The 17,867-nt window shown below is 42.3% G+C and overlaps 1 protein-coding gene across 1 annotated transcript in view; it reads left to right on the top strand.

Moving 5' to 3' along the window:
* Positions 1–17,867, top strand: part of DCBLD2 (discoidin, CUB and LCCL domain containing 2) — a 79,182-nt gene that overhangs the window by 47,812 nt on the left and 13,503 nt on the right. The window contains exons 4-12 of the mRNA XM_058555664.1: positions 3,850–3,901; positions 6,093–6,165; positions 6,472–6,605; positions 8,762–8,802; positions 9,592–9,807; positions 10,575–10,699; positions 15,470–15,620; positions 16,722–16,808; positions 16,956–17,081. Coding sequence (XP_058411647.1) covers positions 3,850–3,901; positions 6,093–6,165; positions 6,472–6,605; positions 8,762–8,802; positions 9,592–9,807; positions 10,575–10,699; positions 15,470–15,620; positions 16,722–16,808; positions 16,956–17,081 — 1,005 coding nt within the window. The remainder of the gene's footprint in view (positions 1–3,849; positions 3,902–6,092; positions 6,166–6,471; positions 6,606–8,761; positions 8,803–9,591; positions 9,808–10,574; positions 10,700–15,469; positions 15,621–16,721; positions 16,809–16,955; positions 17,082–17,867) is intronic.

Raw genomic sequence — 17,867 nt, 5'->3', positions numbered from 1 at the left:
CATACAATTCACCTACTTAAAATATACAAATCATTGACTTTCCATATGTTCAGAGTTGTGCAGTCATCACCACAGTCAATTTTAGAACATTTTCATCACCCCAAAAGAAGCCCCATGGTCAGTAGCAGTCCCTCCCCATTCTCTGCCCCTTAACCCCTCCAGTCTTAGGTAACCACTAATCTGTTTTTTTCTCTATAGATTCACCTATTCTGGACATTTCATATAAATGAAATCATATAGTATGTGGTCTTTTGTGACTGGTTTTTTTTACTTAGCTTGTTTTCAAAGCTCATCCATGTTGTACTGTATATGAGTACTTAATTCCTTTTTATGGCCAAATAATATTCCATTGTATGGATTTTCCACTTTTTTTCTCACATTTTGTTTATCCATTCATCAGTTGATGAACATTTGTGTTATAAGTGTTTGTGTGGACTTATGTTTTCAGTTGTCTTGGGTGTATACCTAGTAGTGGAATTGCTGGGTCATATGGTAACTCTGTATTTACCCTTTTCAGGAACTGCCAGACCATTTTCCAAAGCAGCTGCATCATTTTACAAACCCACCAGCAGTGTATGAGCGTTCGAGTTTCTCCAAATCCTTGCCAACATTTGTTGTTATCTGTCTTTTTGATTCTAGCCTTTCTTTATAGCTAGTGGGTATAAAGTGGTATCTCACTGTGATTTTAATTTACATTTCCCTGATAGCTAAGGATGTTGAGCGTCTTTTCATGTGCTTATTGGCCATTTGTATATCTTCTTTGGAGAAATGTCTTTCAGATTCTTTGCTCATGTTTAAATTGGGTTATTTGTGTTTTTAATGTCAAGTTGTAATAATTCTTTATGTATTCTGGATACTAGATCCTTATCAGATATATAACTTGCAAATATTTTCTCTCGTTTTGTGGGTTATCTTTCTCTTTCATGATAGTGTCCTTTGAAGCACAAAAGTTTTTAATTTTGATGAAATTCAATTTATGTATTTTTATGTGGTTGCTTATGCTTTTGGTGTCATATCTAAGAAACCATTACTTAATCTAGGGTCAAGATTGACACCTATAGAGCCAGCCCTGATGGCCTAGTGGTTAGAGTTTGGCGCACTCATTGCTTCGGCAGCCCGTGTTCGTTTCCCAGTCGTGGAACCACACCACCCATCTGTCAGTAGCCATGCTGTGGTGGCGGCTCATATAGAAGAACTTACAACTAGATATATACAACCATGCACTGGGGCTTTGGGCAGGGGGATAAAAAAAGAGGAAGATTGGCAACAGATGTTAGCTCAGGGTGAATCTTTCCCTGCCAAAAAAAAAAAAGACCTACGCCTATATTTTCTTGTAAGAGTTTTATAGTTGTAGCTCTTAAATTTAGATCCACTTTGAGTGAATTTGTGTGTGATGTGAGGTAGGGGTCCGATTTCATTCTTTTGCGTGTGGATATCCAGTTGTCCCAGCACCATTTGTTAAAAAGACTGTTCTTCCCCCACTTTGAGTTGTCTTGGCCTCCTTGTCAAAATCAACTGACTGTAAACTTGAGGATTTGTTTCTAGGCTCTCAGTTCTGCTCCACTCACTGTGATAACTTCTTGTACCTTGCTATCAGAAGTCGCTGAGGCGAATGGCCTCCCTGAGCTGTATGTATCTTGCTGGGCTCTGTTCTTATTATCTGGGAGCCTTGTAGTCATAGTGGTTTTCTGGAAGGCTGTTTACTTGGGAAAAGCTTTCAAGAAAGACACTATTCAGAGCTTCTTAAATTCCCTGCATAATTGGTGTTTTCTTTGCCTTTATGGAGCTGTAAACGTCGAAGTCAGTGATGATGACTTCCTCTCTTTGCCTTTAGTCATCTCAGCTCTCCCTGTAGCTGTCTGTTCTGAATTCCTGTTTTCCTCCTGGGGAGCTCTTCTGAGCCCCGGTGGAATCGGAGAGCAGGGTCAGGCGAGTTGCACACACTTGTGTGGCATGACCTGGGTTTCAGCGCTACGTGGACTTGGGGTAAAGCCGTGCCCTGAGCAAGTGCATCCTTAGTGGACCAGCATCTGGCACATGCCCTGCTGCACCACACAGGCACATTTTCATCCCAGGCTGTTAATCTGAGAAGTTCATAATCTGAGAAGCTGGGAACTCTTTTGGTGGAAAGTCAGTTCTTACCGACGTGTAGAGATTGCCGGGCATGGCTGGAGTGTAGGTAAGGCCATTTGTCTGCTTCTCCTTGTCATCAGCCAGGTATAGTGAGCCCTGCCCAGGCACGTAGCCTCTCAGACTCCTAAGCACAGTTTAACATAGTCATCATTCAGGTCCTGTGCTGTGTGCCCACCGTCAGAGTACCACTTTCCTGTGGGTGCAACAGTGTTATGCTGAGTTCTTTCAGGACACAGTTCGGGGAATAGTAAACATGTAACTTCCTCAGAGTTGTAAGATAGAATCATCAGTTATCCAGTGGCCATTAATGTAGTGTATTGGTGTGCCATCGGTGTGCTAGGAGGCACGTGGGCGCACGCTCCATCAGGGTGCCTGTCGCCCTTGGCACGGTTGAGGCCCAGCATTTGTCCAGGTTTTCCTCCCTCTGGGTGAGTACACGATCAGACTTAGCCAGGCATGCCGGCAGTCAGAAACTGTTACTCATCCGTTTATTCAATAACTGTTGACTGGAAGCTGCGTGTTATGCCATGTGCTGTGATGGCTGCTGGTGGCACACAGGTGAGGACAGACAGCCACAGTTTCTGTGTAGACCAGGCATCATACAGTGATGTTGTCAGTAACTCTGTCACGCATCGACAGATCGTTCTCATAACACGCGGTACTGTGAGAACGCACAGTAGTCACCTGTCCATTAAAACTAACAGAAGTGGCTACCCGTGCTACAGGCACCTGACCTGCAAAGGTCAGGCCAGCCTCTGAGAAGGCGACAGGTAAGCTGAGGTCTTAGGGAGGAGTCAGCTTGCCTGAGGCTGGTGGGAAAGCCTTCCAGGCCAAGAGAGCAACGTGTGCCAGAGGAGCCGAAAGAGGACTCGTGTGGCAAGAAGCCGAGGTGAGACTGATGCGGGGTCTTCAGGACCAACTGTGTGGGCCGTGTGGAGGACGTTGACCTCTGCCCTAAGCACAGAAAGAAGCCATTGAAATGTTGGAACCAAAAGCCACCTTTTACACAGCCTGTGAACTAGGTCTTAATGAAACACATTAGATCTTACTCAGATTTGTTGATTTCTGGATAGGAAATGTTTCAAGTTCTGTCTTATTTAGAGCAGTATTTCTCCAACTTCAGCGTGCCTAAGAATTACCTGGAGGACTTGTTAAAACAGATTTTTGGGCCCCAGTCCCAGAGGTTCTGTAAGTCTGGATGGTGTTCAAGAATTTGCATTTCTAGTAAGTTCCCAGAAGATGCTGCTCCTGGTCCTGTCCGTGGACCAGATTTTGAGGAGCAGTATTCAGAGCCACAGAATTAACTCACCTCTCTTTTGTCATCATTTTCCTTGTATGTAACCAGCAAAGGGTCATTTTTAGTCATATGATAACTAAGAAATAGTTTTTCTTTGTTTCAGGGGCTGTATTTTGTAGAAACCATTTTAGGGCTATACACTATAATTTATAAGTGTACCTTCTATATATGACATGTGATTGTATGAGGTGATGTGGTGGTAAACAGTATTGGGAGACATGGTCCCAGAAATCAAGAGACTTACAATTAGAAAGAAATCGTGATTAACAAAGATGTGTGAAAAATTATTAGTACTACCTTGACAGCCGATGAGATTTTGAAATTGAGGACAATACGACTTGGGATTTGGAAACAGTTGGTGTTCCAGCAAGAGTAAACCTACGTATTGTTGAATCCGTTTTTCACTTTTGTTTTTCTAGATCTAATTACTTGTTTAGACACTGCATCCAGTTTTTTGGAACCTGAGTTCAGGTATGACCATATTTGTGACTTTTTTTCTTAAATGCTACTCCTCGTCTACTTCATCCTCATTCTTTATACACTTAGATTTGTGGACGTGGTGCGACACAGTCATGTTCTGAGACTTCAGTATCAGAGCTTGTGAAAGCCATTGAGTCACCGTGTTTAAATTTTGCTTTAAGTGTAGCATTTGGATCTTCTCCACAATGAAAGTATAATTTTAATATACTTGAGAACTAGTCGCTCTTCAAACTCTGGCAAAACCACTAATAAAGATAGAAGAGCTGTTTATTTTTTCTCACAAAAGAGAAGAGAATGATTTAGGCTACTCGAGAATTCTTCTGTGTCTCGCCCTGGCAGCATTTCTGCTGTTTCCCTGCTTCATGCCATCTCCTACCCAGACTAGAATGAACTTGCCATCGACTTCCCACCTCTAACCTTTGCTGGCTTTATTCTGCCGTTCACATGGCTGCCAACTTATTTTCTAAGATGTGTATCTCATCATTTCCCCTGCTTAAAAACCTTCAGGAGCTCCTAATTAAGACAAAAAGTCGTCCAGATTCCTTAGTCTGGTTTTCAGGATCCTTCACAAGTCGTCCTTGGGCCGCTTTTCCAGCCTCATCTCATTACTCATGCTGAAACGGCTCTGCATCATTTACGCTGCTCTGAGCTCTCAGAACTTCCACCCGGAATACCTTTACTCCTCTCTGCTGGGCAAAATCATTCTCTTCTTCTGAGACCCATCTCGCTAACCTCCCCCCGACTTGCTACCACTCCCCAAAGAACCTTTGCTTTGTCTTCAAGCATGGTTCTCTGTGTGGGATAGGCGCGCTCCTCAGCACTCATGGGGGTCCTGGTCAGCAGAGGGAACCCTGGCGTCTGTATGGCACTCGGCCTGCCAGGGGGTCAGCCATCTCGTGCCCTCCACTCTCCAGCGCCATCGTCACCACTCACATGCACGCTGCCGTCCTCTCTCTCCCAGATTACTGCACTCTCTGCCTAATGCTGCCCCAGTGTCCACGTGTGGTTCCTTACAATCTGTTCTTCCCAGGAGCCACAAGACTTTTTTTTAAAAATATGACTCAGATTACATATATAAGCTGTCAGAATCCTTTATTGACTTCCTGTTTTTAGTTAGATATATATTCCTGACTCCTGGCCCTAGTGCACAGGGCCTCTCTGTGGTCTGGCCCCTGCCCACCTCTCTAGCCTTTTCTCAAACTAGCTTTACCTTCTGCCTGCCCTGGTCCTCAGCTCCTGACCCCCACAGGCAAGCCTGCCCTGGGGCGCGCTGTTCCTTGCAATCTGGGTGCGTTTCTTTTCCCTCCACTTACTCCGGGGACAGCCGTTAGTTCCCTGCTAGAGCTGCACTACCTAGAGCCCCGTTCCCTGAGCAGGCAGTGCAGAGCCCTGGGTATGAGCATGGATCCTGGAACCCATCTGCCACACGGTTCCTCAGTTTCCTCATCTGTAAGTGAGAATGATAGCAGGACCCACCGCATAGGGTTCCTCTGGATTCCCTGAAGCCCCTGAACGCTGCCCGGCATGTATGCGTTTACGGAACGTCTGTATTACATTTATTGAGTCAGATTGCTCCATTATTCCATGGAGTGCTTTTTCCTCACAGCAGAATCACAGTCTAGTTAATTGTTTGTGTAACTGTCAGTGTAAGGTCCTCCCCCCGCCTCCTCACATGGGGATGTGAGCCCCGTGAGGACAGGTTTGGTTGACGTTTGTAAGCCCAGGGCTCCCCAGCACTCAGCAGCCGAGGTGGTAGACATTCAGGTACGTGTGCTGGATGGGTGGGTGGGTGAATAAATGAATGAATGCCAGACATTTTTTAGACCAACTTAAATTTGATCAATAGAGGGTGGGTAAAGTAAGTCATGGTTTATGCACCAAATAGAATATCATGTAGCTATTAAATATGATACATAGATGGTACAGTAGAAACATGTCTGCCGTTCCTCATGTGGTAAAATAAAGCATATGCAGGACATGAGACAGTTTCTGTAAACCTGGGTGGAGACGAGTGTGAGGATGGAGGGAGCGAAGTCGGGAAGGGCCTTTTAGAAGTGCTGGTTCTCTCGGGGGAGGTTATGGAGTCTACACTCAACTGAAAAATGGATGTGTGATTTTTTTTTGGTCTTTTTCCCCAGAAAGTATAGCGTTATATGCCCTTTAACCTGTTTTTATTTTGCAGTAAGTACTGCCCAGCTGGTTGTCTGCTTCCTTTTGCTGAGATATCTGGAACAATCCCTCATGGATATAGAGATGTAAGTGGGATGTAGACTTATGTTAAAGTTGTGATAGAACATCTACCTATTGTATCATAGGTAGATGTGACCTATTGTATATCTTTATCTTGATTTTTATTTTTTAGGAATTGTTTCTTTTTTAAAGTATGTAACGTTTTATTTTTTTCTTCTGCTAAAATTATGTTCTATGTTACAACATCAATAATCTATCCCATATTTATTGAGAAAACTTCCCAGATCACCTCGTTTCTTGAGGAAGTGTGTCCTATTTGTAAATTATCAAAAGAGAATTAAAAACAAACCTTGTCTTCTCCTGTCATGCAGTCCTCGCCATTGTGCATGGCTGGTGTGCACGCAGGCGTGGTGTCAAACGTCCTGGGTGGCCAGATCAGTGTTGTCATCAGCAAAGGCATCCCGTACTATGCAAGTTCTCTGGCCAACAACGTCACGTCCGTGGTGTGAGTAGGCGTGCTCTTCCTAGTCAGCATGCTGGGCGGTGGGTGGGGGCCAGTTAGCATCCGCAGTGCCCCTGTCCGAGGTGTCCGGGAAATGACGTGTGCGGCCAGCCCTCGCACCGCAGGTGCTCCATGTCTCGGGATCGAAGGCTGCGGCCGGGTCACACCACCTCAGCTTGTTCTCCGTCAGGAACGTCATTTGGAAGAGTGGCTTGTTTCTTTCTTTTCTAAGTGTTGGAAAAACCTGGAGTGAGAGTCGAGAAGTATGTTCCCCAAATCCTTACTTCATTTTGAAGATCAGGAGGCATGTCTACTCTGTCCTTATAGCCTGTGTGACCCAGATGGATCAGGATAATTGAAATACTTTGAATATAAATTAAATTTTGACATAAATCAGAAGTAGTTTTATTATGAATCCCTTTCATCCCAAGAGAATGTTTTAAGAATGTATTTTCATGGTATCTACAATGTTCCACTGTTGTACACAGCTTAGACTAGACATCATAAGTGGGAGAAGTTGAAAGCTTAAGTAGAAATGCAGTACTCCCAGTTGGTTTTGTAAATCTTGCCTCTTGATATGCGCAGTACGGCAGACAGTACTGAGCCTCATTGAAAGCAGCTTCTCTTGAGAGGTGTGGGGCCAGTTTATATTCAGAAGACGGGAGCATGACCCGCACCCAGGACAGTAGAAAGCAGTGTCGGCAGACTTTCTGTAAAGGACCAGCCTGCAGATATTGTGGCTTTATGAGCCACGTGTCTCTGTCACTTTTTCTTTTTTGTTTTATTTACAGCTCTAACCACGTAAAAACCATTCTTAGAGCACTGGCTGTACACGGCAGGCCACGCATGGGCCATCGTTTGCATGTCCTGGTGGAGTCAGCCCCCATCATTCTTGCTTCTTCACATGCTTTTCTGCAGATCCTTTCATTCCTTCCTTTGGAGAGAATTTTTGTTTTCGTGAATTCTCTTCTTTATATTTAAAAAAAATAAGGCCGGGCTGAGTCCGGTTGTAACGGTTTGAATGCTGTGCTAGCGGCAGGAGTGTGCCCCAGTGATTCTGTCCCTCCAGGTTCCTCAGGGCCTGTGACCTGCCTGTGGTGAGCTCCTTGCCGGCCCCCTCCATGCTCCCCACTGCACCTGTTCCGCATGTCACTTTGAAACCCAAACGCGCTGCTGCCTGTAGCTCTGAAACTCGTCGCCTGAGACGTTGCTTTCCTGTCCCAGATGCAGTCTCCCATATCAGTATCGCCAGCTTGTCTTCTCTTCACCCAGGAGACTGGAGCCTCGTTCTCTGAGAATTACACCCTTCAGTGTACTGTCCCCAGAGCCACAGAAAAGTATTAGGAGTCAATTATTTCACGAAAAAGAAATAAGTACACATTAAAGGTTACATGGACACATTTGCACGATCGTGCGTGAAACTAGGAACTAGATGCTTGTAGAGCAAGTTGTTTATGCTGATTTCAGAAGTTGTTTTGCTTAGAAATGAGACTTTTTTGCATATGGCTATCCAGTTTTCCCAACACCATTTGTTGAAGAGAGTTTCTTTTCTCCATTGTATGTTCTTGGCTCCTTTGTCAAAGATGAGCTGTCCATAGATGTGTGGGTTTATTTCTGGGCTTTCGATTCTATTCCAGCCATTCGTGACAACATGGATGGACATTGAGGGTAGTATGCAAAGTGAAATAAGTCAGAGGGAGAAGGTCAAATACCGTATGATTTCCTTCATTACGTAGTAGATAATAACAACAACAAACAAACACATAGAGACAGAGATTGGATTGGTAGTTACCAGAGGGGAAGGGGGGAGGGAGGAGGGCGAAAGGGATAATTCGGCACATGTATGTGGTGATGGGTTGTAATTAGTATTTGGGTGGTGAACATGATGTAATCTATGCAGGAATAGAAGTATAATGATGTACACCTGAAATTTATACAATGTTATAAACCAATGTTACTGCAATAAACAAAAAATTTAAAAAAAAAAAGAAATGAGACCTTTTTTGCTAGGAACAGTATCAGTTGTCTAATAGGTAGGCAGAGAATTTTCTTACTTCTTTATACAGTAAAATAAAAACAAGAGAAAAAGTTTTACTGAGATAAATATGGGGAAGCCATGTGTTATGTGAGTGTCACCAAAAAGCCTTTCTCTCTTTCAGGGGACACTTGTCTACCAGCCTTTTTACATTTAAGACCAGTGGTAAGCCTTTCATGGACTTTATAACTTATTACAGTTTATGGAGCACTGTGTGTCAGGCCCTGTGCCAGCGGCTGTTGGTGCCCTTTCTCATTTCATTGTCACAACAACACTGTGAGGTCAGATGAGTATTTAATAACACAATGAATGAAACCAACTGGAGGTTTTGCTTAAATAGGGAAATGGTCCCATAAGCAAGGAAAGTTTCTTTGAAAAGGCGATTTTTGAACTTGTCTGTAGAAGAAGTGAATTCATTCGACAGAACGTGTTCACTGGGTGCCTCATCTCATCTCCCAGGCTGCGTCTGGTGCTAGTGAGGCAGCAGTGAGCAGAACACACCAAGTCCTGCTCTTTGGGGCTTACATTCCGGTAGTAAGATTGACAGTAAACAGTGAATAGGTCAATTATTGCTTATAGTCTTATAGAAGATGTAGAAAACAGAGCAAGAAGGCTTGGCAATGCAGGAGGGACTGGTGGGGTCAGGGCAGCGTCACGGAGAAGGTGGCATGTGAGCAGACACCTGGAGGAGGTGAGGGAGGAGCCTGGGCTGGGAGAGGGTCACGCATCTCCGTTAAACTAACCGCTATTGCTTGTGAATAAATATGTACATTTCCAGACATCACACAAAGGTGTAGACCCGAGAAACCTGTGCCTGGTTTTGAAATTTCTCTGTTACAGTGTGTTATTAGCAGAGTGTATGCTAATTAAAGGTACGATAGAAAGTTTGCAATGAGCAAGTTTATACAGATTTTGAATTTATAGTTGGAAACCAAACAACTTCCTTTGTTTCAGGGTGTTATGGAACGCTGGGGATGGAGTCTGGCGTGATTGCCGATCCGCAGATAACAGCATCATCTGTGCTGGAGTGGACTGACCACACAGGCCAGGAGAACAGCTGGAAGCCCGAAAAGGCCCGGCTGAAGAAGCCCGGCCCTCCATGGGCTGCGTTTGCCACTGACGAGTATCAGTGGTTACAAGTAGACCTGAACAAGGAGAAGAAGATAACAGGTGAGAGAAACGGCCTTCTAGAGCAACTCCTGACACGGATTCTGTTCGGGAACCTGGTGGCATCTAAGATTTTTATGGAAAATTGGGTCACTGGAAATTTCATTATATGGCTTTGTTTTCTTTATTGGTGTTATTATTACTGAAGACGCTTTTATGAAAAGCATGACAGAGGAGAGGAGTTGGTATTTAATTCTTATTAGTGTTCTTCTTTCATTGCGATAAGATTCTTTCAAGGTAGTGTTTCAGTAAGGGATCTTGAGACTTGTGAAGTAACCGTCTCTCACAGTCATTAAAAGACATTTATGTTCAGGGATCCACTTTAAGTGCTATAAAAATATTCTACATGTGCTGAGTATAAATTTAATTATTTAGAGCAACTTAGCAAATGGTCAGAATAATTGGTTGGGATTGGTTTTCTTAGATTTATTTTGCTTTGGTACTGAAAATAATCATCTTCCATCTGTTCGTTCCCACGAAGTCATTCTTACTCGGTAGGTGAAATGTATTTTACAATGACGTAAACACAGGCTGCCAGGGTAGAATAGCCCTTTCCTATGTGCGCCCATCCTTCTTCCCTGTCTCTACAGGAGACAAAGCCAAGGATCTAGTTACCATTGTGAGGAGACCTTGCACTTAGATATGGAAACGTGCCATAGGCAAGAATGCTGGCACGGTGCATCTTAGGTGTGTATGCTGCAGTGCTGAACAGACTCCAAGGATCAGACCTCAGACCGTGTGTGCTAATGAAAGCGACTCTCCCTCCTCAGGCATTGTAACGACCGGCTCCACCATGGTGGAGCATAATTACTACGTGTCGGCCTACAGAATTCTCTACAGTGATGACGGGCAGAGATGGACTGTGTACAGAGAGCCTGGTGTCGAGCAGGATAAGGTAAAATGATTAACAAGGTATTTTGAAAAACACTTAAAAAAATGGGACTTTGCTAAAAGTCACAGAAGCTGTCCTGTGTAAGTGATGTAAAAGTTAAGTATCGTTTGGTCTTGCTCTGCCCTCTTCTAGTTATTTTAGTAATGTTAGTTATTGGCTTTACCCTTCTAGGCATGGTTAGGAAATTCTCAGTGTGTCTGTGTCCCTTTTGATGATGTAAGGATAAGTACTTTCCTGATTTTTTTCCACTACATTTTGAACTCGGTTGTTCAGATACTTTATTAAGAAATTCTAAAAAGGAACTTTAATTTCTTATCTTTAAAAAGCTTTTCTTAACGACCCACAGAATGATGGAGAGCCTAATTTATTCCCAGATTTCTACTCTGTAGGCAGGGGAAACAAAAGAGCTAAAGACATAAATGCATTAAATTATAGGATAGTCTAGATTTGAAGGTCATTTCAAGGTCACCTCACCAACTTGGTCTTGGAAAACTTCTATTTTTCCTACCTGAAGAATTTTCTTAACTTCTGTAGTAGTTACGAAATTGTTGTTTTAGTTAGCAAAACACGATGATGCTAGAATGTGCCAGATCAGATGACGGGTGGAGGGGAGGCAGAGGGTGCTGTCATCTAGGTGTGTACTGCCTTCACGAGGGATCCTGGCCCCTGATCCACCACAAGGGTCTTGTAACTGGGGGGCCCTGTCCCCACAGCAGGCAGATGCCTCTCATCTAGAACTGGAATTATGAACACATTTGTTCAATAAAACTTCCCTATGGGTTTTGTTTCAATGGTACAACACTATCAGTTCTCTGTCATATGTGTGATTTGCTAATATAGCTTCAGTTACCACTTTTCTCATCTCTGTCCCGAAGCCTCCAGGGGCTCCCTTCTCATCTTTCATGTGGGTCTAAACTCTTCTGCTGCCTCACCAGGCCTGCCTTCCTCTCTTCTGCCTGGTACCACCTGGGCCTCATCCTTAGGGAGCCCCCACCACTGAAGCATAGAGCAGTGTTGTCTCATACCTGTCTTCTACTTAACACCCCAGACTTGACCACTTTAATCTTAGCACATCCATGTTTATGTGCATAATATTTGTTATACTTGTGGAACATAGTTAATTTTTTGAAATTATAAAAATTATCTATGCTTATATTATAAAAACATCTAACATTGAATAATATTTGTGAAAAAAGACTTTTTGCTTCATTTTTGAAAGATAATTTCACTGGGTATAGAATTCTAGGTTGACAGTTTTTTCTTTCAATACTTTAAACATGCTGGTCTGTTGATTTCTGGTTGGCATTGTTTTCAGTGAAAATTCTGCTGTCATTCTTTTCTTTGCTCCTCAATATGTAATGTGCCTTTTGTTTCCTTGGCTACTTTTAAGATTCTCTTTTTACAGTTTGATTATGATGTGCCTTTGTGTGGTTGTCTTCATGTCTTTTCTGCTTGGGCTTCTTTGAACTTCTTGGATCTGTGGGTTATAATGTGCATCAAATTTGGAAAACTGTTGGACCCTTTTTCTTCAGATATATCACCTCCTTAATTCTAATTACATGGATATTGTGACTCTTGAAGATGTCTCACAGTTCACAGATGCTCTGGTCTTTTTTTTTTTTTTTAATCTTTCTCTGTGTTCTAGTTTAGAAAATTTCTATTGTTTTGTCTTCAAGTTAACTAATCTATTCTTCTGCAATGTCTAATCTGCTGTTAAGCCTGTCCAGGGTATTTTTATCTCCAATATTGTACTTTTACTTCTAGATTTTCCGTTTTGGGCTTTAAAAATTTTTTCTGTGTCTCTCTTGAACATGCTCATGCTTTTCTTTACCTCTAAAACATGTGGAGTGTATAAAACCTCTTTTAATGCCCTTATCTAACTAATTCCACCTCTTAATGTGTCACATCTGGGTATTTTTCTGTTGACTGGTATTATGGGTCATATTTTACATGCCTGGGAGTTTCTATTTGGTTGCCAGACATTGTGAACTTTATGTTGTTTGGTGCTGGATTTCTTTTTTATTATTCCTCCTTTAATATTTTTGAGCTTTATTCTGGGATGCAGCTGAGTTACTTGGGGATCATTTGATCTTTTCAAGGCTTGCCTTCTCGCTTTGCTAGGCAGGACCTGAGTGGCCTTCAGTTGTGATTTTCTGTCTGCTGAGATAGTGCTGTTCTGAGTACTTGCCCCGCTGACCCTGTGTTACGCAGCTTCTCGATCTGTTGGCCGGGTAAGCTGTGCCCTGTGCGGCTCTGAGAATTGTGGTCCTGGCTCCTTTCCATGGTTCTTCTCCCGTCCACAGGTAGTTTCCATATGAGCAGCGGCAGATTCAAGAGGAAACACCTACAACCCTAGAAGTCTCTCTCTCCATGCAGTCCCTTCTCTCCTGCACCCTGCCCTGCAAATTCTAGCTGCCTTGGCCTCTCAGTCTCTGAGCTGTCTCCTCAAGTCTAGGAGAGCCCAGGGGCTCTCCAGACAGTCCCGGGCACTGGAGGGGCTCACCTCATTTGTTTCCCCTCTCCAGGGACTATCGCCCTGTGCTGCCCGTTGTCCAGTGTCTGGAAACCATTGGTTCATACATTTATCCGATTTTTCAGTGTCCTAGGAGAAGGGTAAATCCAGTCCCTGTTAGTCTACCATGGATAGAAGTGGAAGTCCTCCAAGTGAATTACATGAAATAACAGTCTTTCGCCTCACACGTTATCCTGTCTGCTCCCTCATCTACCCCCAACGCAGGGGTAACTGGCATAGTCACCTCACGCCCTTTCCCAGCCTGCACACATGCATGAGCACATATGTACAGACCAAGACAGCCTTCGGTTTTGCTTTCAGAAAATGGGAATGTATATACAACTTGTTTTCATGGTATATTGCTTTTTAATAATATGCCATATTTGTGTGTGGTAATACCCAATAAAATTCAGGTTCCTTGAGAGTGGGAACTTCAACTTCCACTTTACCCTCATGACACTTGAAAACCTCCCTAAACACAGGAGTTCGTAATCAATGCTCACAGGTTAAATGTAGCAAATCTTTTTTACTTAGTTTTTATAAAATCTTTCTTGGTTAAGTTTTTTATAAAAATGAGACTGCAATATGGAGTAAGATCTCAAGGATAGTTTTTATATCCTAAAATGATGTTTAGTTATTGTTCCTGTTTGTTCCAATTATTATTTGCATAATTGCCTTCGTTTTATTTCAGAGTAATATCTGAGGAGATAGTGGAAGCTTACTAGTTTGGAGATTATTGTAACTTCAAAACAAACCTCTTAGAAAATGAGGGATATTAACACATCTCAGGAGTTTATAATCCAATGCCATGTGAATTAGCCAGGAAGAAAATAGCTATAATATTAGGAAATGACTTGATTGAGGAGTTAAGCATTTACTTGCTCTCACTTAACTGATAAAAAGCAAACCCCTTTGCCTTTAGGCAGGTGTCTCCTCATTCATGGTCCTTAGAAAGGACCTAGGTGGTTTGACCTAAAGGAATGAGGAGGGCTCTTTTTTTTTTTTTTTAGATATTTATTTATTTACTTATTCTTTTTTTGGGAGGAAGATCAGCCCTGGGCTAACATCCATGCTAATCCTCCTCTTTTTGCTGAGGAAGACCGGCCCTGAGCTAACATCTATTGCCAATCTTCCTCCTTTTTTTCCCTTTTTCTCCCCAAAGCCCCAGTAGACAGTTGTACATCATAGTTGCACGTCCTTCTAGTTGCTGTATGTGGGACGCGGCCTCAGCATGGCCGGACAAGCAGTGCATCAGTGCGCGCCTGGGATCCAAACCCAGGCCACCAGTAGTGGAGCGCGAGCACTCAACCACTAAGCCACGGGGCCGGCCCCGAGGAGGGCTCTTTTGAGCTTAGAGGAGCCGTGTGCTTAAGTCAGCAGACACGGGTTTCATATCACTGCCCTGTCATTGGCTGGCTATGCAGGCCGCTTATGTCCCCTGAGCTGCCGTCTTCTGGGTTCTGCCTATTTCGTAGTGTTGTCACGAAGAGCATCTGAGTTAATGATATGAAAATGCTTGGCAAATAATTAGGAGCTGTTCCAGTGTAAGATACTTTCCTCATTTGTTTGAAATAGTCGAGGGAATGAGATAGTCACTTGAAATCATATTTTTACCTAAGGATTATTCATGTAATGCATTTGTTGCTGTTTAGTTAGGTTATTCAATTAGGCAGGGAACAGTATCACTTTTCTGGTTGCAAGAGCAACAAGAAATGAAAAGGGCTAAAGTGGAAACTGTGTTTATGTAGTTTTTCCAGTAGGTGGCGATATGTGTCTGAGTTCATTAGTGTACGTTCTCTTTCAGTCTGTTTATGAGAGAAATTACGAAAGTACACAGTAAAGCATTTCCTCTAAGCCCTCAGATGTTCAATTATGCTTTACTTTGAAAGTAAAATTAATATATTTAAATACTTGGTATTCTACAGGACCAGAGTTACTAACTTATTAATACCATGCACTGTCTCAGTACAATTGAAACCCTCTTCCCAAATTGCCAAGTTAGCCCTCTGGTTAGGTTTAAATCATCTTAAAATCATTTTCATATTCAGTATTTTCCTTTTATATATTTTTGATGAAGAATGTGCAGCTTCTTAATGGTTTTTCCAAGTTATGATTCATTTATTTCTTAGAAGGTAGTTCTCACTGTCGTACTTTGCAGATCTCACTTAAGGCCCAGAGCAAACACGAGTCCTATTTCAGTGGAGTGGTGTAGCCCTGACCTCTGCTGATGTAAAGTACCAATTGTTTGTTGTTTTTTAAAGATATTTCAAGGAAACAGAGATTATCACCAGGATGTGCGGAATAACTTCTTGCCACCGATTATCGCACGTTTTATCAGAGTGAATCCTACCCAGTGGCAGCAGAAAATTGCCATGAAAATGGAGCTGCTTGGATGTCAGTTTATTCCTAAAGGTAAAGCAACAGCATCTTCAAGACACGTTGTTTTCACTGGATTAACTAAAAATGACTTGCTGTTCTCAGAGAACATTGTTAATAATAATGTGTGTTTAACCTCTAAATACAATATCTTCTTAAAAGGATTTTTAAAAGAAATAGTTATCCTATTAAAAAGTTAGACATCAGGGCTGGCCCCATGGCTTAGCGGTTAAGTGCTCGAGCTCTGCTACTGGCGGCCCAGGTTCGCATCCCGGGCGCGCACCCACGCACCGCTTGTTTGGCCATGCTGAGGCCGCGTCCCACATACAGCAACTAGAAGAATATGCAACTATGACATACAACTATCTACTGGGGCTTTGGGGAAAAAAAAGAAGGAGGATTGGCAGTGGATGTTAGCTCAGAGCCGGTCTTCCTCAGCAAAAAGAGGAGGATTAGCATGGATGTTAGCTCAGGGCCGATCTTCCTCACACACACACACAAAAAAGTTAGACATCACAATGAGTTCCAAAATTACAAGTAAAAAGAGAGCATCGCTGATGACATAATGTAGTGAGATTCTTTCCAGATCTAGTCTCTGTCTTAGTGATCTCTGACAGCTCCTCTGCTGTGTCATACTTGTGTCATGGAAGCACTGATGACTGTAACAGTCACCTCGGTCTAGATGCCTTTTACTTTGAATAAATTAAAAGTGGGAAGAACTTCCTTCCATCTTATTTAATATTTAATACTTTGTGTACTGTTGTCTCCCCGGGAACTACTGTAGCCCCTGACACACATGGGCCCTCCGTGAATATTTATTAGATGGATTGAACGAGTTGTATATCAAATAGTGATGACACTTCTGTGCTTTGGTGTTCAACATCATCCACCTCCCCATTAGTCTCTTTCCTAAGAAGATTATGTTTAGACAATTTAATTATTTAAAAACTAAGAACTCCTAGTATATTTGTGCATTTAATGCAGAGTATGTTTATCTTTCTGACATATTTATCTCTGAGATTTAAAACTACTATGCAGAATTAAGTACTCTAGGAAATGTTAGACATTTAAAATTACTGTTTTTAACTCTGATTTTTATAAGCAAAACGTGTAAACTTCTCTAAACCATTTTTTAAGGTCGTCCTCCAAAACTTACGCAACCTCCACCTCCTCGGAACAACAATGACCTCAAAAACACTACAGCCCCTCCAAAAATAGCCAAAGGTATGCCTGCTTCAAATGTGAGAATTTGATATTCCTGGATTTGTGGCATAATTTGCCATAAATATATTAAAAGCACTATAAAATAACTTGATTTTAATCAAGTTGGTGTGGATAAAAGAATAAAGAGTTTTTAAAACCTTTTTCAAGGTCATGCCCCCAAATTTACTCAGCCGCTACAACCTCGCAGCAGCCATGAACTCCCTGCGCAGACGGAGCAGACGACCACAGCCCCTGACGTCAGGAACACCACCGTGACCCCACACGTGACCAAAGGTGGGCGGGACCGAGAGCATCTGCTACACAGTGGAGGTTTACTTTGTTTTTAACTTAAGTTTTCAGGAACGTTTCCAGCCTTTAAACCCTTAGTTTCGTTTCCTGTAACTGTGTTTTTTAAGCATAGCAAAAAATTTGATTTTCTTCCTTAGGGAAAAAACTGGCTGTCTTGTCTCAGTTCTGCTCTCTGGGGCCATGTGGACTTGTCCTTAAATCTTCAGAGATGGCCGCTGAACCCCAGGCCTTCTCTCGCAGTGTTTTTCCTCTACAGCTAAACCTGTGGAGTCTCAGGCTGAGCAATATTTCTAAAAATAACTAAAACCATAATGAGAAACAAACTGTTTTTCTGCTTATATATTAATTTGCTGGATAGGGAACTTGGTAGCAAAAAGGGATCAGGCAAAAAAAACAGTTGTTTTGGTGAAAAGTAATACTTTTAAAAAAATACTCTATTAACATATTCATAAGAAAACTTTGGTCTCTTTAAATAGTTTCCAATTATTATTTTTTCAGATTATAAATATAATTGTATTAGTAGAATTTACTTTCAGATTTTGTTATTAATGATAAATAAGATGTTAACATATACAAAACATAGTAGTACTTTGATTTTACTAGTTGTTAAAAAACAAAACTTCAGTTGAATTCAGGAAAAAAAGCATCAGTGTCATAGAGGAAGTAGTTTCAGTGTTGGCAGATAAAAAAAAGCCGACTCATTTTCAGGACAGTGCAGAAAAGGGAAAGCAGAGAAACTTGTCCCACATAGAACTGTAATCATTCTCATTT

The sequence above is a fragment of the Diceros bicornis genome, chromosome 15, assembly GCF_020826845.1.
Source record: "Diceros bicornis minor isolate mBicDic1 chromosome 15, mDicBic1.mat.cur, whole genome shotgun sequence".
Lineage (NCBI taxonomy): Eukaryota > Metazoa > Chordata > Mammalia > Perissodactyla > Rhinocerotidae > Diceros > Diceros bicornis.
The sequence above is the reverse complement of the archived record's forward strand: the minus strand, read 5'-3'. Positions and strand labels throughout refer to the sequence as shown.